Below are 27,600 nucleotides of genomic sequence, written 5' to 3'. Positions count from 1 at the left end.
CCAGCACCGAAAGTTACCCAGCATTTGCTCGTATTGGGTTGAGGGAAAAACTCGGAAGAAATCTCAACCAGGTAACTTACCCCGAATGGGATTCGAACCTGGGCCACCTGGTTTCGCGGCCAGACGCGCTGACTGTTACTCCACAGGTGTGGACAAATAATAATAATAATAATAATAATAATAATAATAATAATGTGCTTTTTTTCTGGAAAAAAGTTTACCGGAACTCTATCACTCAATCACATTATACAACAGAAACGTAGGTTTAAAAATATTAGGCGTACATACCTTATATTACAATAAGTTCCAAACGGAGCTCATCGATTTTAAGCATAGCGGAAATTTAGCGATTGCGAGCTATAGTTTCAGCATCAATAACGGAAGATGTAAATGTAAACTCTTGGACTCGGCAGTGGCGGCAATTTTAATTTTCAATTTTGCTTATAAGATATATCTCGGAATTTGTAATGGCGAAAAGTTTACCGGAATGCGTTCCGGACTGTTCCAGCTGAAAAAAAGCGCTGATAATAATAATAATAATAATAATAATAATAATAATAATTATATATATATATATATAAACAGAAGAATTCGACTAATCAAGAATACACGTTTATTTTGCTGTTAATGCGATAACTTATAGCTATAAATAAATGCTACAAAAATTACTTCTTCCACATGTCACAAATTTCAATTATTAAATAATCAGCGGTACAGGTTGTAATTACAGAAATATACATATATTAAGTTCTTACAATAAAATTATTGCCATCATACTTAAAAATCCATAATCTGAGATCCTAGTGCATAGGCTACCTTATATCACCTAATTCAAAACGCATTTATTGAACAAAATTATGAAACTTTTTCTTTAATATTCTGTGCTTTCCTTTGCATAATTCACTGCATGCATGTTGTATTTAACACTAACTGCAATGCCACTTAATCGAATGCCTCTCGTGTCGTATTATTCCTATTCTCTGCTGTGTGTCATCACAGGGCATTAATATGTCCGACAAGTATATAATTTCAAGACCATGAGTTACTACATTTTACTTCTATTTTATATGTAGAAAAATAACACATCAATACCACGATACAGTTTTCTTGCACATCGAATTTATAGGTAACGGGTTTGTTTCGCAATGTGAGTACCATTTCACATTTGTCTGTTTCGAGAAGAATATTCCGGGAACAACACAATTAAGCCGTTTCTATAAATTATGCCACTTCCGCGAAATCTCTTAAAACACTTTGAATGCCAGAAACACATTACACTGACATCGCATTTGAAAGGTTCCTCACCAATATTCTGGCGCGTACAGGCTTTTAAATTGGAAGCATTCGAGAAACATTTCCCATAAATATTTGCAGTTGAATGCTTTTTTCTCCAGAATAACTGCGTGTATGCACTTAAAGGTAATAAGAAAGTGAAAAACCTTTTCACAAACATAACATTTGAATGGTTATTTGCTCGTGTGAAGGCGTTCATGTGCTCATAAGCAAGAAACATTTCCCACGATTCAGCACCATGCTATAAGGCGAAGCCAGTGACTGAATATTTTAAGGACTCAGGAATTCAAGTGCTGGACTGGCCAGGCAATTCGCCTGATATGAATCCCATTGAAAATACTTGGTCCATCTTGAAGAATGAAATTTCTAAAAGTGCCATCATCACTAAATCAATGCTGATTGAAAATCTAATCAAAGCATGGTTTAACACACCTGAATTACGAGTTCAAAACAAAAGATGTATCTCCAGCATGCCAAAAAGCGTGAAAGCATTAATACAAGCAGAAGGTGGAATTACGAAACATTGACAAGTTTTTGCTGCTTCAATGTAAATTTAATTTTAATCTTATAAATAAAATCGTTTAGTGTTCATTTCGTGTTATTTCACTTAAAAAAAGTTCCAAGAACTCATTAGGATCATTTGAAGCAAATAAAAAAAAGTAATAAAGGCCTAATGCTTAAAATAACAATAAAGATTGAAAAAGGACCATCTTCTGCGGACTCTGGAAAAAGAACTAAGGAAGAGACTAGTGAAGTGCTTTGTGCGGAAATCTGGAAAAAGAACTAAGGAAGAGACTAGTGAAGTGCTTTGTATGGAGTGTGGAATTGTATGGAGCAGAAACATGGACATTACGACGAAGTGAAGAGAAGCGAATAGAAGCATTTGAAATGTGGATTTGGAGAAGAATGGAGCGTATGGAGTGGACAGACAGACAGCCTGATGGCCTTATCTCTACCAGGTTAAATAAATAAATACTAAATAAAATACTAAATACTAAGAAATGAAGCTGTGTTGGAAAAAGTGGGTGAAGAAAGAATGATGCTGAAACTGATCAGGAAGACGAAAAAGAATTGGTTGGGTCACTGGCTGAGAAGAAACTGCTTACTGAAGGATGCTCTGGAAGGAATGGTGAACGGGAGAAGAGGTAGGGAAAGAAGAAGATATTAGATGATAGAAGACATTAAGGTATATGGATCATATGAGGAAACAAAGAGGAAGGCAGACAACAGGAAAGACTAGAGAAAGCTGGGTTTGCAGTGAAAGATCTGCTCCTGGGCAGACACTAAATGAATGAATTACGGGATTGAAAATTCATAGCAGAGTTTTCACAATGGTTCTAATTATTGCCTTCACCTTATTTTTCATTATAAGAAAAGCCATGATAATTGAAGAGCACACTGAACAACGCTATATAGCACAATTTCTGTCAAGTTGAGTTTCGACCAAACACTGATGTATGAAGCGTTACGCACGCGCTGGCACACAAGATAAGCAGAAATTATCTTCCAAGCACCTCACATTGACAGAGGCTTAGCTCGTGGTGGAACAATGCTGTATGGCACAGTACAATGTACAAAATGGCGAGCGTGGCAACTTAAATCGATTTAATACATCAAGAAAACGTAGAGTGAACATGAGTGAGCGGAAAGATGTTAAACATAAGACGCTGAACAACCTCCAAAATAGGGAAGTGGAACAATGCCATACAGTACAGTCATAACTCATAAACTGCAATGTATATTCAAAGCAAGGCTGTGGGCCTGTGTGATGTATCAGGATCAACATACATGCTCACGATAATCTTGGGAATATTTGGACACTCTTCTGGCATCTTTCACATAGAATGTTGCAGAGAAACAAAAGGACTCTACCCCATACAAATTATATTACACAGAGGCGGAGTCAAACATTTCAGGCAAAGAGAAAAGAAGGCATCATAAGTTCTAAAGATCAACGTGGTAACCGTAAGAACAGAACTCATGCTATTAATGATGAAGTCAAACAATGTGTAAGACAACACACTTCCTCTTTTGTAAAGCAGCCAAGACAGAAGACTGCATTAATCCAGTTGCCAATCGCTCTAGTAAAAGTTATTTAAACAAATTTATCCGTCAGTATCAGTTCAAGATCTCTACACGAGGGCAATTTTCGTAATGATTTCAATTTACTTCTCGGTTTGCCCAGGTCAGATACATGCAAATATTGTTGCTTGCTGTTCTCCAAGCTAAAAACAGCACCAAACGAGTCAGAACACTGGGCTATCCAGTGAAATGCAACTTGCTAAAGCAGTCTGACACTAATGCTGTGAGTCACAATTTGTATCGACATGCAGCAAGTTCACTTCTGCCCTTCTATGACTCATTCACGCAGCTTTCCTGCTATAATTTAACCATTCATGGTATGGACAGCGGTGCAGTAACAATGAATGTTTGGCAAGAGGGGCTAGGAGAAAGACAATCTGCTGAAGTTACCTGGTGTAAGCTATTCTACTGCCTGGAGATGATCGAAACATGACTGTATGACTTGAGGCTTTCCCGGCGTTTGATATAGAATAACTCTTCTCGGGTTCTCAGCCAGGTGAGTTGAAGATTAGCTTCCAAGCTTTCGACGGCTAGCTCTGCCATCTTCTTCAGGGATGAAGTGATGTGGGACCATGTCTAGCCGGTATATATGCAAAAGTAGGGCTTCCCGCTGTGGGCCAATCAGGAGCTAGTGAGTGTGAGAAATGCTACATCGGGCAGACGGGACGAACTGTTATGGAACACTGCAAGGAACATCAATGCAGCACAAGACTATATTACCCCGATAAGTCTGCAGTAGCCCAACACAGCCTAGAAACTGGTCACAAGCTAGATTTCGGCGCCACCACCATCTTGGACAAGACATCAGATTACTGGGACTTGGTTATCAAGGAAGCCATCGAAATCCAGCTAGATGGCAATAATTTCAACAGAGACGGGGGTCTACAGCTGAGTACAGCATAGAAACCTGCCATCAATACGCTTAGACCACCAGCACACAGCAGACAGTTGGGACCAGCTGATAGCTCCTGATTGGCTGCCACGTCCACCAACCAGAAGGCGCATGGCGGTCGGGACTAGGAACTAGCTCCTGATTGGCCCGCAGCAGGAAGCCGAGAACCCGAGAAGAGTTATTGAAAGATGACTGTTTTGTCTGATCAGTGTGCAGGCCAGAATGGCGGTTCATTGCTCTGTATCTATAGTTGATGTGGTGATCTTTACACATATCCTATTGCTCAGGACACCGTTTTATCCCTCGTGAAAGGAATTTTGCCCTCACAGACAAAAGGGAGAGACTTTGTCATGTGATGATTCTTACGCAATGGAAATAAGGAGAAGCATCTATGAACAAACCATTCACCGTAAATGAACTTCAACAAACTCATTTTAAGGACTTCAGTGAGGTTGACGCATCTCTAAACAGATACTGTGTTCTGAAAATTACGAAGATCATGTGGCTAAAAATGTCTACAGATTATCCAACCGCACAAAGTGCTCGTGAGTGCTTGGGAAAGATATGTCATATTGTACAAGAAAATGGAAGAAACATTGATAGTATTTCTGCAGGTACTTTGCCATACAGTCATTCTGCCTTCTATGAAAGTCCACTTCTCATCACTAAAGAAAAGAAATGTGCAGGTATCTAAGCCAGCAATACTAGATATTCTATGAAAATCATATCAGTAAAAACTAAAACTGTTGTTTTGGCTTCAAGATTTATTACACTGTCTCTAATAAAACCCAAGCACAGAAATTACACATACATAACAACATCGAACACCTATATTACATGAAAAACAAACATAACACAAACGCATACAAAACATATCTACATCTAGCACACATCACACACCATACAGAACTAGAAGAAATCATAACACGCACCAATGAAATAATATCCAACATCAGCCACAAAATAAAGAAACGACACAATACCAAGACAGCAAAACTAAAAATACAATAAACGAAAACACACAAATCAGAACACAAATTCCACCCAAAAATACACAACACAACAAACATAACCTTCAACCGCAACGAAACCATTCTATTGGAAAAAGGATTAAAACATAACATACCACATAACTACACAGGACTCAAAACAAAAAACACAGACAATCATCAACACGGAAACAGCAATACAAAACACAAAAACAGAACACCAAGAATACATCAGACAAGACATCATAAGACACATAAACAAAATACAAGAACCCAATACAAACAAAAGAGAACATATAACAATAAAAACACTAAAAGCAAAACAACAACATAACCTCATTTTCACCAAAGCAGACAAAGGCAATTTGTACAGTAATACTACACAAACAAGACTTACACAACAAAATAGAAACATACTTTAAACAAAACAACATCACACAACTTGAAAAAGATCCCACCACACAATACCACAACACAATAAAAAACACAATCAACAAAAGCAAACACGTAATACCACACAACATGAAACAACAACTCAAAGCTATCAAACCAGTAGCACCTAAACTCAATGCACTACTCAAGATACATAAAGAAAACATACCAATCAGATCTCTAATCAACTACAAATAGGCACCAGCACACAAACTAGCCACACACATGGACAAAATCATCACAAACAACATAAAATTCAGGAAGAGGATGGTGTGAAGAAGCACCGAATCAGCTGTAAGCCGCACATGCTTACACAATTAACACGAGTAAGATCGCCATTTAATCAATTATTTATATTCAAGTGTTAAAAGTAGTGTACGAAAGATTCAACATGGGTCACTAATATGTTTAGTTTGTTTTCAATCCACATCGAATTTTTAACTTCATATTTATCTTTTTTGTGTTAGAATTCTTGAATCATTAGATGTATTATGTTTCGTATTATTTAACTTTCAGAGTTTGCTCCTACATGTCATGCTACAAGAATTTTGTACCATAAATACTTAATATTACTAGACAGATGTAGTGTGATGCATGTTCGATTGATATATTAAATGTCTTCTTAATATAATGCAATATGATCATTATAATTACTGAAATCACATTCACATTTATTACATCTGCTATGGAACAACGCTATATGGTACAGACATATACAGCGCTGTTCCACTACATTTAGATTTCAAACAGGTTTTTCGTTATCTGAGGATTAACGTTATGGATTTATCTGATTGAACAGGGTTCGTTATTCACCAATGATTATGATTCATTATTTCCAAATTATAGATTAATATATATGCTACGAACAAACGTTCTTCTTTGCTCCTGTATATTGTTAAAAAGCTCGATACAGCGTTGTTTGGTATGCTTCAATTTCTGTACGTCAGCGATGTTTATTGTTCATAAGACAATCTCGTGAAATAAATGTCTGGGGTCTCAACCGGGCTCCAATTTGGATTAAAAGCTTAAGATTGTATAAGCAAAATGGTCGAAATGCATGACTGTGTGTCAGGCTTAAAAGTGCCTGACTTTTGACGGGAGTGAGATACAATAGGTTCCCACAGAAATCGCACTTCAATGCTTGTGCCTGTGTGCAAGTCTACAAGTTTTTCAGGTTCCGCTCAAAGCAGAAACATTTACTATAAACATCGCAGACCAGGGGCGTATACTGGTTAAAGGGTTTGGGCTACCGCTGACCCTATTATTACACAAAATATATCTAACAATTACTTTAATTTTAATTACTATGGTAAAACTAATAATACAAAATTATTACATTATGTTATATTATAAACTTTTTCTTTTGTAATTTCCTTGGACTACCGCCGGTAGCCCCGGTAGCCCGCAAAATATGCCCCTGTCGCAGACATACCAATTCTCACCTGCATATGTGGTTACATGCTCTCCAGAAACGATTCACAGAATCATTGAAGTTAACACTTTTTTAAACTACCAAATTTTGAAAATTTCTTTCCACTTATATCTCAACTGAATGGCTTCTCTGCCGTATACAAAAACTGCATGCCTTTTTAACCTCTTCCCTTACTATTTATTTTACTAGTTTTGTGAAAAAAAGTGTCATATTTTTTTATTTTCGTAAAGAGGTCATTTAATATTGTAGAATCACTGTACATCACTAATTGCCTTACATACTTAAAAAATCACTATGAAGTACTCAAACGAGTTAACTCGGGTTAATAAATTTTGACACATGTTAGCAACCCGAGTTAACTCGGGATAATAAGGGAAGTGGTTAAACTACCAGATTGCGAAAATTTCTTTCCACTTATTTCGCAACTCAATGCCTTCTCCCCTGTGTGCATGTATTTTTAGACTACCAGATTCAGAAAATTTCTTTGCACATATTTCACAACTGAAAGCCTTTTGCTCAGTGTAGGAGTGCACGATTTTTTAAGTTATCACATTGGGAGAATTTCTTTCCACAAATGGTTTCTCCCCCTTGTGTACCAGTGCATGTTTTTTAGATTACCAGATTGCGAAAATTTCTTTCCACATATATCGCAACTGAATGCATTCTACGCTGTATGCACGAATGCATGCTTCTTTAGACTACCAGATTCCGAAAATTTCTTTCCACATACATCACAACTGAATGCCTTCTCCCCTGTGTGTACGACTGCATGCCTTTTTAGACTACCTAACTGGGAAAATTTCTTTCCACATATATCACAACTGAATGCCTTCTCACCTGTGTGTATGAGCGCATGTCCTTTTAGATTACTAGATTCCGAAAATTTCTTTCCACAGAATTCACAACTGAATGGTTTCTCCCCCGTGTGTACGCGTGCATGCTTTTTTAGACTACCCGATTGGAAAAATTTCTTTCCACATATATCACAACTGAATGCCTTCTCCCCCGTGTGTACGAGTGTATGCTTTCTTAGACTACCAGACTGCGCAAATTTCTTTCCACATATATCGCAACTGAATGTCTTTTCCGATGTATGTATGAATGCATGCTTTCTTAGACTACCAGATTCCGAAAATTTCTTTCCGCATACATCACAACTGAATGCCTTCTCCCCTGTGTGTAAGACTGCATGCTTTCTTAGACCATCAGATAGCGAAAATTTCTTTCCACATGTATCGCAACTGAATGCCTTCTCGCCTGTATGTACGAACGCATGTTTTTTTAGAGTACCGGATTCCGAAAATTTCTTCCCACATATATCACAACTGAACGCCTTCTCCCCTGTATGTACGAGTGCGTGCCTTTTTAGATTACAAGATTGCGAAAATTTCTTTCCACATATTTCACAACTAAATGCCTTCTCCCCTGTGTGTACGACGGCATGCTTCTTTAAACCACCAGAGTCCGAAAACTTCTTTGCACATATTTCACAACTGAAAGTCTTCTCCCCTGTATGTATGACTGGATTCATATTTAGACTACCGGATTCTGAAAATGTCTTTCCGCATATATCACCATCGAATAATGGTTTCTCGCGTGTGTGCATATGTGAATATCTTTTCACATCATTCGATTTAGAAAATTTCTTTCCACAGAAATCAGAACTTATTGATTTTCCCTCTGTGTGTATGCATCCAAGTCCTTTGAGATAATCCTTCTGCGAACAATCTTTTCCAAAAACATGGCAAATAGACGGGGTCTTTCGCCTATGTGAAAGAGCATGGCTTTTGAGCCTCGCCTTAACACGAACATCACAGCTGAATGCCTTCTCATCTGTCTCCAGGCACTCATCTTTCGTAATACTGTGAAAGGAAGCAGGAACTCCAATGCTGTAAAGAAAATGTGTTCTTAGTTCTAACAATAAAGACTAAAGCAGAATAAATCATCGAAAGAGCTTCATCTACACACACAGTCACACCCACGCACAGATATATATGAAGCGTGCATTTCCATAACGTTGTAAGTGCCGAAACCGGGAGAATCTGTTTTTTCACATATATCAGTTGTAGGTGCCCTGTTTGACAATATTAAGAAAGGTTATGAAGAAATTGCTGCTCCAAGTAACAAAGCAGTGCACTTTCAAGTTGTGCAAGTCCCAACGTTGTATGTACTGTACTTGTGCATGTGCTATAAGCACGACCTCTCTATCTTGTGTCTCATTGCGAATTCATAGTGCTTTTAGAGTATTTGTTACGGTGGCAAGACGATTACTACAACCATGAATATAGATCCAGAAAAAGGAAACAGAATGAATATAATTGGAGAATAATCAAACAAAACGCTTGAGAAATGCTGGGAAAGAATACATTTCCCCATTAAGCAAAAAAGTTGTTCCAAAACGACAGAAACTAGTTCAGGTAAGAAACAATATACTTCTCACATTCATTTTCTTAATCAAAAAACGGGATGTCGAAAATATAAATCTGGAGTTACAAATTTTTCATAGCTTAATTTCACTTTATCCTGTATTTGAAGCTATGTATTTAATGAGTTAACAATGAGATTGGAATTCTAAATTAAACAGTGCTTTATTAAAGTTTATTATTATTATTATTATTATTATTATTATTATTATTATTATTATTATGCAAATCAAATCTTTCAGGTAAGGCTCCCTGTAAAGCAGATTTGAATAATTTCAAGGGAAAAATTGTTCCGGGGCTGGGTATCGATCCCGGGACCTCTGGTTGAACGTGCCAGCGCTTTACCACTGAGCTACCCGGGAACTCCACCCGACACCGTCTGAACTTTTCCCTTTATATCCACACAACTTGCGTGGGCTGACGAAACGCCAGAGACCCACAACGAGTGCACACAATCTCTGTGTGACTTGAAATTGTGGTTTTCTGTTAACGTACCCAGTGACGTATATATTATGCAAATCAAATCTTTCAGGTAGGGCTCCCTGTAAAGCAGACTTGAATAATTTCAAGGGAAAAATTGTGCCGGGGCCGGGTATCGATCCCGGGACCTCTGGTTGAACGTACCAGCTGGGGTTATTTATTAAAAACAATATTTGGCACATTTACGTGCTACAAATGTGTATTCTATTCTTACTGTGAACTGTAGGAGTAAACTATCATGCAGCAGCCGTCGACTAGAATATCGAAATGAACAGTTTAGGCAGTTCCAAGAAATAGGAAAATACTCCAAATAGCAGGCTTATTTGTTTCGACTCATTCATCCCCAGGCAATCAAACGTAGAAAACATCGTAAATATGAGCACCCAGGTGAAAGTAGAAGGTAGCACTCTTTTCACTACTTCTTCGTGGAGGAAGTGAGATAAGAGTCTGTCTTAAAATATTTTGCAATACATTTGGTACTACTGGAAGAAGAGTTCAACTGATACTTACTTACTTACAAATGGCTTTTAAGGAATTCATTGCCACCCTCACATAAGCCCGCCAGCGGTCCCTATCCTGTCCAGTCTCTATCATCATACCCCACCTCCCTCAAATCCATTTTAATATTATCCTCCCATCTACGTCTCGGCCTCCCTAAAGGTCTTTTTCCCTCCGGTCTCCCAACTAACACTCTATATGCATTTCTGGATTCGCCCATACGTGCTACATGCCCTGCCCATCTCAAACGTCTGGATTTAATGTTCCTAATTATGTCAGGTGAAGAATACAATGCGTGCAGTTCTGTGTTGTGTAACTTTCTCCATTCTCCTGTAACTTCATCCCGCTTAGCCCCAAATATTTTCCTAAGCACCTTATTCTCAAACACCCTTAACCTATGTTCCTCTCTCAAAGTGACAGTCCAAGTTTCACAACCATACAGAACAACCGGTAATATAACTGTTTTATAAATTCTAACTTTCAGTTTTTTGGACAGCAGACTGGATGATAAGAGCTTCTCAACCGAATAATAACACACATTTCCCATATTTATTCTGCGTTTAATTTCCTCCCGAGTGTCATTCATATTTGTTACTGTTGCTCCAAGATGTCTGAATTTTTCCACCTCTTCGAAGGATAAATCTCCAATTTTTATATTTCCATTTCGTACAATATTCTGGTCACGAGACATAATCATATACTTTGTCTTTTCGAGATTTACTTCCAAACTGATCGCTTCAGTTCAACTGATAGGGGCAAAAATTGTAAGAAGCGAAATGGAATACTTACTTACTTACAAATGGCTTTTAAGGAACCCGAAGGTTCATTGCCGCCCTCACATAAGCCCGCCAGCGGTCCCTATCCTGTGCAAGATTAATCCAGTCTCTATCATCATACCCCACCTCCCTCAAATCCATTTTAATATTATCCTCCCATCTACGTCTCGGCCTCCCTAAAGGTCTTTTTCCCTCCGGTCTCCCAACTAACACTCTATATGCATTTCTGGATTCGCCCATACGTGCTACATGCCCTGCCCATCTCAAACGTCTGGATTTAATGTTCCTAATTATGTCAGGTGAAGAATACAATGCGTGCAGTTCTGTGTTGTGTAACTTTCTCCATTCTCCTGTAACTTCATCCCGCTTAGCCCCAAATATTTTCCTTAGCACCTTATTCTCAAACACCCTGAACCTATGTTCCTCTCTCAGAGTGAGAGTCCAAGTTTCACAACCATACAGAAGAACTGGTAATATAACTGTTTTATAAATTCTAACTTTCAGATTTTTGGACAGCAGACTGGATGATAAGAGCTTCTCAACCGAATAATAACACACATTTCCCATATTTATTCTGCGTTTAATTTCCTCCCAAGTGTCATTTATATTTGTTACTGTTGCTCCAAGATATTTGAATTTTTCCACCTCTTCGAAGGATAAATCTCCAATTTTTATATTTCCATTTCGTACAATATTCTGGTCACGAGACATAATCATATGCTTTGTCTTTTCGAGATTTACTTCCAAACCGATCGCTTCAGTTCAACTGATAGGGGGAAAAATTGTAAGAAGCGAAATGGAATGTAATGATAAAAGGGATGGAGCTCACTCAACTCTTAGAAATCAAGGATGGAGAGAGAAGATCATGGAACATATGAAGTCTTTCCCTACATGTGTTAGTCACTACTCTCGAAGCAAGAATTCATAGAAGATCTTCTTATCCCAAATTTGAATGTAAGCAGGATGTATCGCTCATTTTTGGAGAAGTATTCTCATGGCGACAGGAAGCCTCCAGTTAGTCGTCAGTCATACAATGAACTTTTCTTATCGCAATTTAATCCTTCCTTTGCTCCACCAAGAGTACACACATGTTCAACTTGTGATCGCCTTGGGCCGTATTCATAGACATTTTTAGCGCGGGCTTCTGATGGATGATCAGCGTTTTTCGTATTCATAAACCAGTGTTAGCGATAGGATATGATTTGAATTCTGTACAAGTAACCAGTGGATAGCCGGGGCTAGCTTAGTACGCTCATAGCGCGTGCTGCGAAATGTCTATGAATACCACCCATTATTATTCAGATGAAAACAGGTGATAAGAAAGCTGTTATGAGAGAGTTCCACCATAAAGATTAAGCAGCCTCAAACGCCATGTCTGCTAATACAGAAAATGCGAAGTCGTCCGAACACACCATTGTGATCTCATTTGATATGCAACAGCAGATGTAGCTTCCAAATCTGACATACTCAGGAATGTATTATTCGAGACACATTGCTTGTCGTAACGTTGGTATACATGACGAAGCTACAGACATGGGAACAATGTCCCTCTGGTTGGAAACTGTAGTGGGTAAAGGATCCCTGGAAAGTAGCCCATTATCTCCACAAGTATTTGAGTACACTTACAACAGATAAGAAAAAGCTGATTTTATAGTCAGATAGCTGTGCATGCCAGAACAAAAATCGGATATTGCTTGCAATGTATTTAACTCTTCTGGCAAATGGTAAATTTAAGGAATTTATTCATAAATTTCTGGTAAGAGGCCGCTCATTCCTGAGTTGTGACAGGGGTCACATAGAGAAGCGAAAACGCAAATGTAAGGCAGAGACACTCATGGAACTTGTGCGTATAATTACACAAGGAGGAATCAAACAACCTTTTTCTCCATCGATTCAAGAGAGCTTTACTGATTTAAAAAATTTCACTTTTTGAAAGATAATGCTGAAAGCTGAAACTTTTGGTCAAGTTTCTATTGTCAAAAGTCATGGTGATTTGCAAATATGGGAAAAAAACACTTTAAATACTGAAACCAGGAATAACCATGGGTACATTAAAAAAAATTTAATTAGTAGACTCCAAAACAAAACATGTACTGCTTGAAAATAAGACGACAGATGTAAGGAACTTGCTGGCTTATGTTTCAGAAGAACGTAAACGGTTTTTGTAAGATATCCTGATGAGTAAGTAGTAAATAAATGATGAAGATAGTCAGAAATGAAAGTTATGTTATGAAAAGTTTGTAAAAAAAGACACAAAGTTTGATTTGAACATGTTTAATCCATACTAATGATTTAAAAGGAGTCGACTACAGTTCAATTAAATGATACTTCAACATTTCTAGAAACTATCTAAACTGATTGAAAGTTATTCAAATAAAAATTACAGCACAAGTGTGGATGATATTTTCAACATTTTGATTTGCAATAATGTTAGGACATACAACGTTTTGGAACAAACTCAATTTCCAAACAAATATATTCACTTACTGTTTGACCTACAGCTTTATAATTGGTTTAAAACGTTGTTATTTTACACATTGTTCATGCAGGAATTTTGAAAAAATAAATACATAATAATTTCTTATATAAAACTATTTTTTGTTCCTACTGTAAGCTTTAAAAATTGGCACTTACAACCTTCTGGAAATGCATGCTTATATATTACTTAGCAATTAGTAAGTAATTCCGAAAAGTATTTGGATAAAAAAATTCTACTCAAGTAAATTCTCATAAATAGTTTTTAGTTGGTTATTTTACGTTGGAACTCAGACTCATTTCGCCTTCCTTTAAATGATTTTATTAATCATCTTTAACTGCGACACACTGACCACTGGCGGACGTGATTCCAGGATTCGCCTACAGATGGCATCTATTTGCGGGACCTGCACATATCCAGAGAAGCCAAAGAGGCTTCAATAAGTGGACTGTGGTTAGCTCGGGGGAGTGTAGCTTCCTCGGATACATGTCGTCTGGGTGAGTCATGGAATCGATAGTGGTATGTCCCTCTGTTGAGGATGCAGCAGAATCAGGCACATGGATTTCGATCTGAGGGGGCTGCAGAACAACATCACAGGCAGGTGGAGGAACTGTCTCCAGTCAGAAGTGGATGCTGGACTGAATCGATTTGATGGCACCAAGCAGTGAATCATGCACTTGAGCGATCCTAATGGACTTGAATAATAATTCCAACATAAGGAGGTTGCACAATGAGCCTAATGCTGCGGTGCTTGCCTGAGGGCCCTCCTCAGAGAAAAAAAAAATAGCCAAAACTTGAAATGTCAGCTAGACAGAGAGACAAACTTGCAACTCCTTCCATTTTGGTCTGATTGTCATTTGAAACTGATACTTATCAAAATGCTCATACAGAGACCAGAATCGGATTCATTGAGATATAAATTACATGAACTGCAGTTTCTTGTTGACTAAAAAGAGATCCTTTCCTAGCAGGCATTTATGCTGTTTCACTGCCAGAAATTCCACAGTGTTAGGGAAGGTTTGAAGGGCAAATCATTTTTCATCATTAAGCAGTGTAGACATAGCAATAATTTTGTGGTATTACTTTTTGCTTGGTCAAGACAGATCTTGACCACCAGCTTTGGAAAATGAGAGAACTACTATTTAGTAAATATAGGCTATTATTCAGAATTAATAGAATCTTCGCAGCTGTCTTCAAAGTGTGCATTTCTCCACAACAGTATCTTGGTCACTGTCCAGTATGAAAATAAATGCAAACAAGTTGACAAGTTCCACCTGCTCGAGAGCTGAATCATTATATAATGAAACTTTGAAGTAGAGAAACGGAAAGATTACATTAATGTGATCTACTTTTAATGTTTGGAGACTGCAAATAGGAAAATGAGAGAGAAATTGTTTACCAAGAAGTTAACATCGAAAAAATAGATTTCATACGCGGATTTACATATTGAGACTGATGGACGCGTGGATGGATGGATGGATGGATGGACAGGCGGAAGGACGATACATAGACAAACACACACAGAGACAGATAAACGAATAGATGGACAGATATAAAAAGAGTTGGATAAATAGACAACGACAGAGACAAACAGACAGACAGACAAACACAAAGAAAGATACAGACAGATTTAGGCTACAGGTAGACATAGAAATTCACAATATTGAGTACTGGTAGTTGATTTGAACAACAATCATACTGAAACTAATTTATTCAATTTTGTATACTTCATAATTATTAAATAAAGGAGTCAAACTAAAAACGAAGTAAAGCCTCACACACTTCACTCACCCCTCAGTGAAGACTTCATCCTCTTCTGCCGTTACTTCCAGTCTGACCTCCTCCTCCACTTTATTTAACTCACGTGCCTCCTGCAAGAGATTTTGTAAAACGAAACTATACGATAATCATCGTTTGTATGCTGTAGACTTGACTTTAAATCCTACTTAATCCAGTAAAAGTTCAAACATTGTCGATGAAAAATGCAAACGAATTTTAAAAGTTCAAAGACGAAATAATATGGCATTTTGTAACAAACATATCCTTTCAAATAAGAAATCCATAAACAGTAAGTTTAGAAGAGTAAATAAGAATAATGACACTCCAATCACATTCTGGGATGGCCATTTGCAAAAAAATATTTTCTCAACTTCACTCCTTGTTTCATATGAAAGAATTTCTACCACTTAGTCTAAAAAAGAATCTTATACAGACGCTTGTAATTCTCCATTTTGATTATTGCGATTCCTTGCTAACTAATGTAAGTTCACTCTTAGCTGAGAGACTACAACGTGTTCATGATGTGTGCATACGATTCATCTACAATGCTCGTAAATTTGACCATATAACGCCTTCCCTCCAGTTACTTTCATGGGTGCGTCTTAAGGAACGAAGAACAATATGTTCACTGTCTCTTCTGTTTAGAATCATGCATACTTCTATTCCGAATTATCTGTTATCGCACTTCCAGTTTCTTAGAACTCTTCGAAACCGACATCAAGCACTTCTTTCTATCCCTCATCATAGAACGTCTTTATACTCATCTTTCTATACTGTAGAAATACCTCGCCTATGGAATTTGTTACCTAATGACGTCAGGGACTGCCGGACTTTATCACAATTCAAAATTAAATTGGAAAATTTTGTCTTAGTTAATGTTTTTAGGTATTGCTAGAAGTACTGATTTGTGTTTTTTTTTCTTTTTCTTTTTTAATCTAGATTAAAATTGCAAGTTTCTTGTTTGTGTTAGTTAATTAGTTAGGATACAATTAATTATGATACTTAATCACTTATTTAAAGTTTGTGACTGCAACCTGTGTATATTTTTGTGTGGCTTTACTTTGCTTATAGTGTTTTTTTTTCTCTCCATTTCTTGTGTAGCTTTACTTTGTATATAGTGTATTTTTTTTCTGTTTATTTCTATTATTGTATTTGTATTCCTGGTGTCGTGGAAGAGAAGGCCTGATGGCCTTAACTTACTTACTTACTTACAAATGGCTTTTAAGGAACCCGAAGGTTCATTGCCGCCCTCACATAAGCCCGCATTCCGAGGCTTATTATAGGGATACGTAACAAGCTGTTTTTTACGGTGATGGGTTGTTAGCCCTTCGCCCAACCCCCAAGCTGGAGGACCACCCCCTATCGGCTGTCCACGACTGCTTATTCAATATATTCGCAGCTACCCTCCATATCTGGAGGCCGTCTCCTCTATCCGCAACCTGAGGACGCGCCATGCCGTGGTGATAGGGACCCACAATACATGGGGCCTTAACTACACCTGAATAAATAAATAAATAAATATGTGAGTAGGATTCAGGATGGCCAAGTTGACAAGTGATCAAACAATTTCAGAAAAACTGGTAATGGAATTTTGGTAGGAAACTATACAACAATTTCAGATATTTCTGGAACTAAGCAAATCAAGGTTTGTAAAAGTCTAAAAAAAAACTTGAAAATTGAGGGAAAATAATTTGCTTAGTGTAAAAACCAATCGAAGAAATTACCTAACGTGTGAATATTCGGGAAGACACTCCCACCTTCTACTACGTTCAGTTACATCTTTTAGGGCCTTTTGACTTTTCCAGAGTTTCGTTTGTTATTATGTTCCTTATTCAATCTGTTGGTTTATAACAGGAGTTTGGGCTCAATAACATGGTTAAATGATCCTCCCCATGTAACAGTCAGTGTGAGGTTGCTACTGCAAAGTGGAGGAGGATGGCAACAGAACTCTCAAGATGTCTTTGTGATTTATGACGTTCATGCGTTTTTAAAGCCAATTGGCGCCAAGAAATAGACAGCAATCTTGTGGACTTTAGCTATCAAAGGAAGTTAAAAGACAAATTACAAGAAATCTTATTACCTGTCTTTCCTATACCAGGCACAAAACACAGGTTTACTAACCTACCGGCAGGGTAATTGAGATTGACCCCACCCCCCGTATACTGGGCTGACCATTAAATTAGAAGTGCAGTTAGTTAGTGGGGTTTAAAAAGGGCGCGTCAGCTACTATGGCTATTTGCGCCCTTATCTAAAATCATTCACTAAACACGAACACAATACAATAACCAGAATGCTTAAAAGAACTAAAAAGCGTTGTCAAGGTTAAAACGAGGCAAACAAATGCAGTTTCAACAAACTGAAGCATAAAAAACCATAAAAGTGAGAAGTTCTTAGACCCTAAGTAGTATTTAAAAAGAAACAACAAAACTATAAAACAAATGACACCAGAAATAAATTGTCTGGCGCATTTATAAGATACATGGATGTAAAAGGTCCGTATGTAAAATTTGTTAAAATCATATACTAAAAATGTAACCTCCGGATGTAAAGAGTCCGGAGGATAAGAAAAACGGGTCATTAAAAACTACATCACCTTGTCAAGACCTGTATTCGATAAAAATCTCAGAACTGCACTTGTACAATTAAAATCATTTCCAAGAGCGTCACGTAGAGTCAGCCGAATTCCATACTGCTGATGGATAGAAGTGCATCTGTTAGAAATTATCAGCGGTGATTACCAGAAAAATTGGTTGGAGAAAATTCACGAAGGACTACAGGATGAAGAAATAGACAGCACAAGAGCAACAATTGCATCCTCTGGTCGCCTGCCACATCAGGCAGTAAATAACACTGTGAGAAGTCCGACCAAGATTCTTCATAATTTGCACTCACCTGAACTTCACTCTTCATGATAGGAAAGCCAATTGGCACAGGAATTTCATCAAATGTTATTTCTGATTTCAAATCATAGCTTTTGTCAATACACTCCATCTTTATTTCAGTCATGTCCAAATGTAATTCATTTTCTTCCTGCAACACACAATTCATAATAAGTATGCAATACTACATCACATGTAATTGTTCACGAAACAGCAGTCACCATTTTTAATGTCTATTCACACTATTCTCAAATCCTGAGGTAAACTAATGCATGTATACACGCTCCAGAATTAGTGAAATAATTTCGTCTAGAAAGATTTTATTTTTCTCAATCCTGTGTGTTGCTTTACTGAATTAATCCACTTGATATTAATTGTACAAATCTGTATAGCTTAATGAAAATATGCTTGTAAATTGAATTAATCTGCTTACTTTGTATTGAGAAGATCGTATACCACAAATAATAAATAAGTATAAACCTGTAGGTAGAAGAAATGTCGGCAGGCCACGGATGAGATGGTCGGATCAGTTTTCTTGAAGACAGAACGAGCCACAAGGCTTATGCCGTGATGAAGATGATGATGATGACTTTGTATTGTATATGTTTGTATAGTTTTGGCCGATGAATTGTATATGCCTTAAATTGAATAGTAATCTATATAGCTCTATTGATAAATTGTTTGTGTTTGTAATTTGAAGTAATTTGCATGATATGTATTATCAATTACTGTATATCACAACTGATTGAATTGTTTATGCCTTAAATTTAATTAACTTACTCGTTTAGTATTATACATATAGCTCAACTGATGAATGATCGTTTGCGTTTGTAAATTTAATAATCTGATTGGCTATGTATTGTATATTTTTAGTAGAGCCATCGATGTAGCTCAGTCGGCAGACTGTCGGCTGATTCGTAGCTGTGTTCGGGCTTGGGTTGGGTTGGATCCCCCTTTGATCTCAATGAATGGTGTCTTTCGAGGTTTTCCCCAGCTGTGGAATTGAAGACAAATGGTCTATGGCAAATCCTCGGCATCAACCCCTTTGATTTGATTACCTGGTTGGGTTTTTCCGAGGTTTTCCCCAACCAAAAGGCAAATGCCGGGTAATCTTTTGGCGATTCTTCGGACCTCACCTCATCTCACTACATCTCGCCAAAATATTGTAAAAATTGCACAAAATTGTAAAAATTGTAGAAAATTACTAAATTGTAAAACTGTAAAAATTTGTAAAAATTGTAATTGTAATATTGTAAAATTTTGACTTGTTCCACATCTTAAAGCTTCATTGCTCATGTAAGATCTATGGAATAAAATAAATAAATGAAATGAAAAAAAAAATGAAGGTGTTGAACGGGAAGATGCGATTAATACTTCCTCTCCAGGTAACAGTCAGTGCGAGGAGGCTACTGCAGAATGGAGGAGGATGGAAATGGAACTATGAAGTAGATTTTGTGATTTATGATATTAATACATAGTTACAAACAACTGGTCCCAAGAAATAGGCATAAAATATGTGGAGTTTGGCTAATAAACTAATTTAAAAAGAAAAATTAAAACAGACACATGTACCCTAAGTGTATTTTCTAAATCGGGTAGCAAACCACCAGTTTGGTCACCTACCACTGGCTTTACCTGACAGCCAGCCCCATTTCATACTGGCGTGTAAATTATATTAAAAGCAGTCATTGCAAAAATTATCAATAGGAATTAAATCAACAAAATCTTTATGATTTAGTGAACGTTCAGCATTGCAGTTGGGGTGGAAAAGATTCAAGAAAGATAAGAGATGAAGAAATGGACAGCATGAGAGCAAAAATCGTATCCCCTGGTCATCTGAATGTAGCAGTCATATCAGCCAGCACATAACAGAGAGAACTACAGACCTACTCACTTCATGAAGTGCACTCTCCTCGACTTCACTTTTGACGACATGGAAGTCCATTGGCACAAGAGATTCAAAGAATGTCATCTCGGTTTTTACATCATAGCTGTGGTCCATACATTCCGTCTTTACTCCAGTCACGTGGAGATCTAATATATTTCCTTCCTGCAACACACAAAACAAAATAATTATGAGATATAATATGTGTAGTTGTTCACGAAAAACCAGTGCCTATTTTTTAATGTCTCTCTAACTTATTACTGAATCCTGATATCCACGAACACACGTGTATACACTCTAGAGTCAATGGTGACATCAGTACGAAAAGGCTCGCAACGCAGCATGTAAGAAAATAGCTCTATAATATATTGTTTTGTTCAAGTAGGCCAACATGCTTGCTTACTTCCTTGTATATTTCCACATACAAATATACTTACTTTATGAATGACTGCTGAGAAATGTGAAACATGTTTGAAAATTATTTATTGTAGGCCTATTGAATGTTTCTTCCTAGATTAATCTGTGGCAGAAAATAACTGAGTTGTTCTCTTAAATACAGAGGTGTGAAAATTATTAGAATAATCTTAATTTTAAAGGTTTTTTAATAGTTCCTTCACAAATATTCATTGAATTGATGAATATTGGTATATAATATTACTATACTGATGTAGGTTATATTTACTACTAACAATGCCGGAAAGCATTGTTGTACATTGGTATTTTTTTTATTTTACAATTGTTATGGGAATTCAGAAATTATTATATTATGTTGGCGGAATTGGAAACATAAAAAATTAATTAAAAAATGCTTTAAACAAATTGTTCTTTGCGTTTACATTGTTGTGAAGGTTCAAATGAACGTATACATCTGTTTTGTGCATATAATTTTTTATGTTTCCAATTCCGCCAACATAATATAATAATTTCTGAATTCCCATAACAATTGTAAGATAAGAAAAATACCAATGTAGAACAATGCTTTCCGGCATTGTTAGTAGTAAATATATTCTACATCAGTATAGTAATATATACCAATATTCATCAATTCAATTAATATTTGTGAAGGAACTATTAAAAAACCTTTAAAATTAAGTTTATTCTAATGATTTTCACACCTCTGTATTGATTCGAGCAGCAATTATCTACGACCTTTGACATCTTTCACTATAGTCACTATATCCAAGGTATATGGATTTACTATAAGGTAGAGCCACTCGGCAATTTCCGCTAGCAGACGAACTCGTGACGTCACTTCGGAAGCTCGTTAGCCACGGGATGCATTATGGCGTCCTAGCACCGAAGTATTTGTAACAAGTTATCACACAAAATTCTTTTAAATGACAATCTGTTTTTTTTTGTTTAACTTTTATTTGTGAGGAAAAATGTACCACTCACAAAAGGAAACTATATTAAGCGTGCCTTATCCCTATGTGTTACAAGTAATTTCATCTTCTAAACTGGAGAAGAGTTTGTACGAAATAATATTTTTGTATCAGAAAATATAGTTACCCTTCATAAGAAATGTTCGTTATTAAATAGAACAATTACATAGTGAATGCTAATAATTTCCTAACATAATAACAATGACAGAAAACATAACACATTAATAAATATTATTAGAACATGCAGAAATAATAAAGCCATGGGTAGGCCTAATTATTTCTGATAGTAGGCCTATGTATTTTAATTAATATAGGCACATAATTTTTCCATATATATTACTATATCATTAGTCCTATATTTTCAAATACTCGTTATAATACACATTAAGCTGACTATTAACATAACTCACTTAAAGCTATAAACTGTATTAAATGTTACAAACATATTATGCTTGACATCTTTGGACCCAGATTGGCCCTAGAGCCCTTTCAGCCTCATTAAAATTACCATGACTCCACGGGATGAAGTCGGTTGGAGAATAAAGCTAGCCACCTCATGCCATTCATTGACTATGAATATGTGAAGTTGTGAACACTTTATTATGTTTGAAAATAGGCTGCATATTTTCAAACACAATAATCATTAAGTAGGTATTTATATCACATACCTTTTTCCTCCTCCCTGAAGATTGGAATGAATTCTTCTCTCTTGTCAGCGCCTAGCAGAAGCTTGCCATTTACGTGCCTTCTTTCTTTGTAGTTCCGCTGTTCTTGCAGTCTTCGCTGCCGTATTCAGTGAACGAATGCGGATAAATGTCCTTGTTCTTGTATATATTTTAATTATTAATGGATGTACATGTGGAAACTTCTGTGCGAGAATGTTACACATGCCCTTAATGACGTTGCAGCAGTTTAATTTATCACCATGCACACCTATAAACACTACTTCAAACTGTTTCACTGTGCATAGCCATTCATCTGATGGTTTGAGCAGACCTCCTCGAGACAGTTTTTCAATCCAGCCCTGATGTACCGGCAATGCATCTGGTGTAACACTAATTAATTGGCCTGTAGGATCCCCTAATGATCTCTCTACTTCACGACAGCGAAAAGCAATATAGCCAGTCAAATATCGTAGACCTTCGCTGGAAAATTCAGAAACATTTTGTATGACTCTTGCTTCAGGAAGGTTTTCAACAGTAATTTCTGAAATTTCAGAATCATTTTCTATCATTGCCAATGCCTCTGTCATGTCTGGTAGAAGTCCTGCAAAAAGGTTAGAAGTAAGATAATCATTTGTATCTGCTTCTAGTTCAACAGCTGAGGAATTGAACGAAATGTCTGAAATGTTGCGACTCATTATAAGCAGCCTCAAACGGTTTTTAAATTCTACTGGAAGGGGATGGTCGTAAGTGCGTCCCAATGCTCTTATTTGAGAGAAAAGATTTTCAAGGCAGTCTTGGTTCAATCTAGCAGTTAAGATGTAGCTTAGCCCATACAATTTTCTGAGGTCAGAAAAACAACCTAATAAAGATCTAATGGACATTATAAAACCTTTCTGAAAAGGAAGCAGTGAAGTGTTCTTGCCAACTCTCATTTTTTCACACATGGTATGAAATTTCCTTAGAATATTCTCTTGGTCTTTAAAATGTATGCCAAAACCACTTGCAATGGGAATTTGTTCACTGTCCGGAATCCTAGAATTGAAAATATCAAAAACATCATAAACAAGTTTGAAATATTCTGATGCTTCATGTTCATTGGGCAAGAGGTAACTAATGGCCTTTGCAACGTGATTTGAAAATAATTCACATGCAGGACGGACACACTGTCGGTCTCTACCTGATACCATTAGATGGTTATATTTCAGTTTCGGGCAGATTTTTATTTCACCTCCATCCATAGATAAAATATTCTCGATAATGGTTTTGTTAATTATCTTCCCACTGGGTAAAGTAAAACCATCGTCAATGAAGTGGTTTCTCAATAATTTTATCATGTGTGGCACATCTTGGAAAACCCAGATGCGCTTGGTGTCATCACTGGGGTTATCAAAACAACTTTTCTTGTGATCTACTTCCAAATCCTTCCGGACTCTCTTGTTTTTCCCACCCATGTCACTTACAACTCCCACAATAACAACACCCACCTTTTGCACTTCTAAAATGATTTCTTTTAGCAGTGATCCTGTCACTGTAACGTCAAAATCAAAAAATATTGGCTGCTTCCAATTACTGCATAGCGCTCGAACCATTACGACTTCTGCCTGGCTGTGGGGCCCATAAACTTTGTCCTCATCTTGGTCATAGCACACTCTTGCATCCACATTCATTTCATCAAAACTCAGGATACGTAAAAGTTCATTTTTTGTCAAATTCTTGCATTGAGTTTGCATCATAAATAAAATATCACTTAATATGCCAGGCCTGCACTTAAAGGAATTGGAAACCCAGCGCCTTAGAGTTGACAGTGATGGTAAGGGGATTCCTACACTTTGCCTTAAATATATGTAGCATTTCCTCGATATTGAGCGGAGTGTCAAGGCTCTGCTTATATCTTCTCTTGTCCATTTTGGCTTCTTTTTTGTCAGCAACAAGTTCTTGATCTGATTTTCTGTAAAAATTTTCCTCAAAACAAGGGAAACTCTCTCTTTTACTTTTGCATTAATTCTGTTCTCAAGTTGCTGTATATGTTTACTTTTCGTGCTCAGAGCCAAGGTCAGTGACTTATTTTTAAGTTTTAACTTATTCATTTCAGTCTGCATTTGTTTATTATCTTTCTCTAATTTGTCTAACCGTGCATTCAAATGTCTTTCTGAGTCACTAGTGCTATCTGTAATTGTACCAACATCAAACTTCTTCTTCTTGGGTGATAGTGTCTTCAATCTCTCAAGCCCTCGCTTTCTTGAATGTCGATTAATCTGCCTTGTCTGTCTGTCACTTACCGTAATTTGTGGTGACTCTGGCTGGTGTGAAGATGAAGCCTCTATATTCATCTTGTTTGGTCTTGAATCGATGTCCAGATGCAATGAAGGAACTGCAGAAATTTTAAGCATCTTTTTAGGTTTAATGTTCAAGAGCTCGGCTTTCAGGTCCCTCTCATAATCTTCTGGTAGAAAATGAACACTACACACGGTGGCATTTTTAATGTTGATTTTGTCTTTCCTTCTGCAAGCATGAATCCATTGCTTACAAACACTGTCATCCATGGGAAAGGTGTGGTAAATCAAATCTGAACCTTTAGTCTTACGATTATAATTTTTACACGAAAACACTGCGCAACCGGGCATGGTAAATAATGCAATATGTTTTTAGGCACAAAATATTTACAATAAACTAATTAACTTAATACCACGTGGGGTAACTTAAATACATAACCTATATACTACGATTATAAAACACGTGAAAGCCCGAATTAACAACAGTAACTGCTATGAATATAATTAAGTTCATTATAACACATTTTTATTTGGAAATATTCCACTATGAGTGCAGATTTGTAACATTTAGGGCACACGTAACCAGAATCACTGCTAGAAAACAACTTATAGCTTGCTTTTAATTCATACTGCGAATTGTTTAGCTTCCTCGGTGACGTCATGCGTCAACTGTCTAAAATTTACGTGTCTGCGCATAGCCGTATGAGCACCCCCTGCACTATATCATAGGTGACTAGCGAGACAAGTGGGAATGGACGCTATTTAATCTGTAACTCAAAGCTATGACCATGGCAAGAAATAAATAAGTGCCATGTTTTAAGCAGAAACACCTCCTGCTGATGAAACTAGTAGCGAGTCATCACAAATAACATATTCTTCCAGTTTACGAAATTAATTTGTCAGGCGACCACAATATCCGATGAGTCTTTCTTTATCGGAGTAGAAATTTTGTCATGTAACTTTATTGTTATAAACAACGTATTTAGAAATTAAATAGCAATTAGTAATCAGTCTCAATATAGGCTACCTCAGATAAAGGTTTCTGCTCTTCTGTATCTGTGTTATCACTTCTTTCTATTGCCAGAGGGTCGAGCTCATACTCCATCTGGATCATGTCCATTACCACTGAAAAAGACAATAGTAAAAAAAAACTTAAATTAACATGTGAACTATTTGGATAAACTTACTGGCATGTGAAATGATAATTCCACGTCTCCGTAGTACAGTCATACCGGTAAACAAACACAGATGAGCATGTCGATTGTAGGCATGTTACAGTAACTTACCTTACAAATAAAGCAGGAAAATTGAAGACTGAAGTTGTCAGAAAGACATTAACCGCAATTAACTAACAATTCCACCATAATGCACAAGACTAGCAAAGCATAAATTTTTCAGGAGGAGCAAAAAACTGTTGTGCTTAGAATAGGGACACTTTTTAGTTTCAGCTTTTGTGTTAATACGTCCAGAAAAGCATAACATTGAGTTTCTAAAAGCACTGTAGATCAATATTTAATACAAACCGAGAAAAATAAAGATAAAATATGGAGTTGGAATGTTTTGGAACAGGAATGAGGATTTGGTGAGTTTTGGAAAAGGTTATTGAGGATTTAGATAATTTTGTTGCAAAATTATTTTGAAAAGTTGCGTTTCAGAATCAAACTTTGCAGAAGTATTTGTTGAAAACATGTATGGAAAAATAGTTAGAAATATTGTAGAGAATAAGTATCAAATAAAACAAAGGTGTTGGAAATAATGTAGAGAATAAGTATCAAATAAAACAAAGGTGTTGGAAATAATGTAGAGAATAAGTATCAAATGAAACAAAGGTGTTCGAAATAATGTAGAGAATAAGTATCAAATAAAACAAAGGTGTTGGAAATAATGTAGAGAATAAGTATCAAATAAAACAAAGGTGTTCGAAATAATGTAGAGAATAAGTATCAAATAAAACAAAGGTGTTGGAATAATGTAGAGAATAAGTATCAAATAAAACAAAGGTGTTGGAAATAATGTGGAGAATAAGTATCAAATAAAACAAAGGTGTTGGAAATAATGTAGAGAATAAGTATCAAATAAAACAAAGGTGTTGGAAATAATGTAGAGAATAAGTATCAAATAAAACAAAGGTGTTGGAAATAATGTAGAGAATAAGTATCAAATAAAACAAAGGTGTTGGAAATAATGTAGAGAATAAGTATCAAATAAAACAAAGATGTTGGAAATAATGTAGAGAATAAGTATCAAATAAGACAAAGGTGTTGCTTATATTTTTATGAACGTGTACTTTACAGAATTTATGACCTTAGTTTTACATAGCATAATCACCTTCAACAATCAAAACATCACCTCCCATAGGTTCGTCATCATCATTTTCCATGTCAAGGACATTATCATCAACATCATCAGAAGGGGCACCAACATCCTGAGCATTCATGTGGAAGAGATTTACATAGTATCTGAGTGAATTAAGCATCATCCACTGGTCCTCGTAGTGCTTCTCTAGTAGCTTTTTAACATCCTTCACTTTATTTGGATTTAGAGGAACAGAATTTACTTTTGTCCGTGGATACAGATTTCCAACTCGTTGGCCCTTCTGGGCTATTGAACTTGTAACGCCGAAATCTATGATGTATGCCACCTCCCCTTGCACCAAACCAACAATGTTTCTTCCTCTTTGGAGTATAAACCTTTTACATGGAAAAAACTGGAAATGCCAGTTGCTGGGCTTCTTTACTGCTATCTCTGTTGCTGTCTTCCAGTCATGGACTTCAAAATCCAGCCCCACTCTCGTGACAGTGCCGGATTCCTTGAAGATTTCGATGTATTCATTGGGGTGAATAATGTTTTCAATTTTACGCACCTTTCTTTCGATCACACCGAATACCCTATCGGGGGGTATGTAGGAGTGCCCAGGCAAAGGGAAGTGCAACAGAATAGTTCTGATATTTTTTGGTGCTTCTG

General features: G+C 36.7%; 1 protein-coding gene across 3 annotated transcripts in view; it reads right to left on the bottom strand.

Annotated features, from left to right (window-relative positions):
* Window positions 1-27,600, bottom strand: part of LOC138692884 (oocyte zinc finger protein XlCOF6-like) — a 71,194-nt gene that overhangs the window by 41,434 nt on the left and 2,160 nt on the right. The window contains exons 2-6 of one of the 3 annotated variants that reach the window (XM_069816192.1): window positions 25,664-25,761; window positions 20,326-20,481; window positions 18,445-18,582; window positions 15,565-15,644; window positions 629-9,009 (exon numbers count right to left, since the gene is read on the bottom strand). In XM_069816192.1, the coding sequence (XP_069672293.1) occupies window positions 7,785-9,009; window positions 15,565-15,644; window positions 18,445-18,582; window positions 20,326-20,481; window positions 25,664-25,756 (1,692 nt within the window). In that variant the 5' untranslated portion in view covers window positions 25,757-25,761 and the 3' untranslated portion in view covers window positions 629-7,784. Of the gene's footprint in view, window positions 1-628; window positions 9,010-13,965; window positions 14,180-15,564; window positions 15,645-18,444; window positions 18,583-20,325; window positions 20,482-25,663; window positions 25,762-27,600 lie in introns of those variants that run through there. The other 2 variants (XM_069816196.1, XM_069816197.1) reach the window with 2 other exon arrangements.

Source organism: Periplaneta americana, chromosome 17 (assembly GCF_040183065.1).
Source record: "Periplaneta americana isolate PAMFEO1 chromosome 17, P.americana_PAMFEO1_priV1, whole genome shotgun sequence".
Lineage (NCBI taxonomy): Eukaryota > Metazoa > Arthropoda > Insecta > Blattodea > Blattidae > Periplaneta > Periplaneta americana.
Note: the sequence above shows the minus strand (reverse complement) of the source record. Positions and strands in the feature narration are given on the sequence as shown.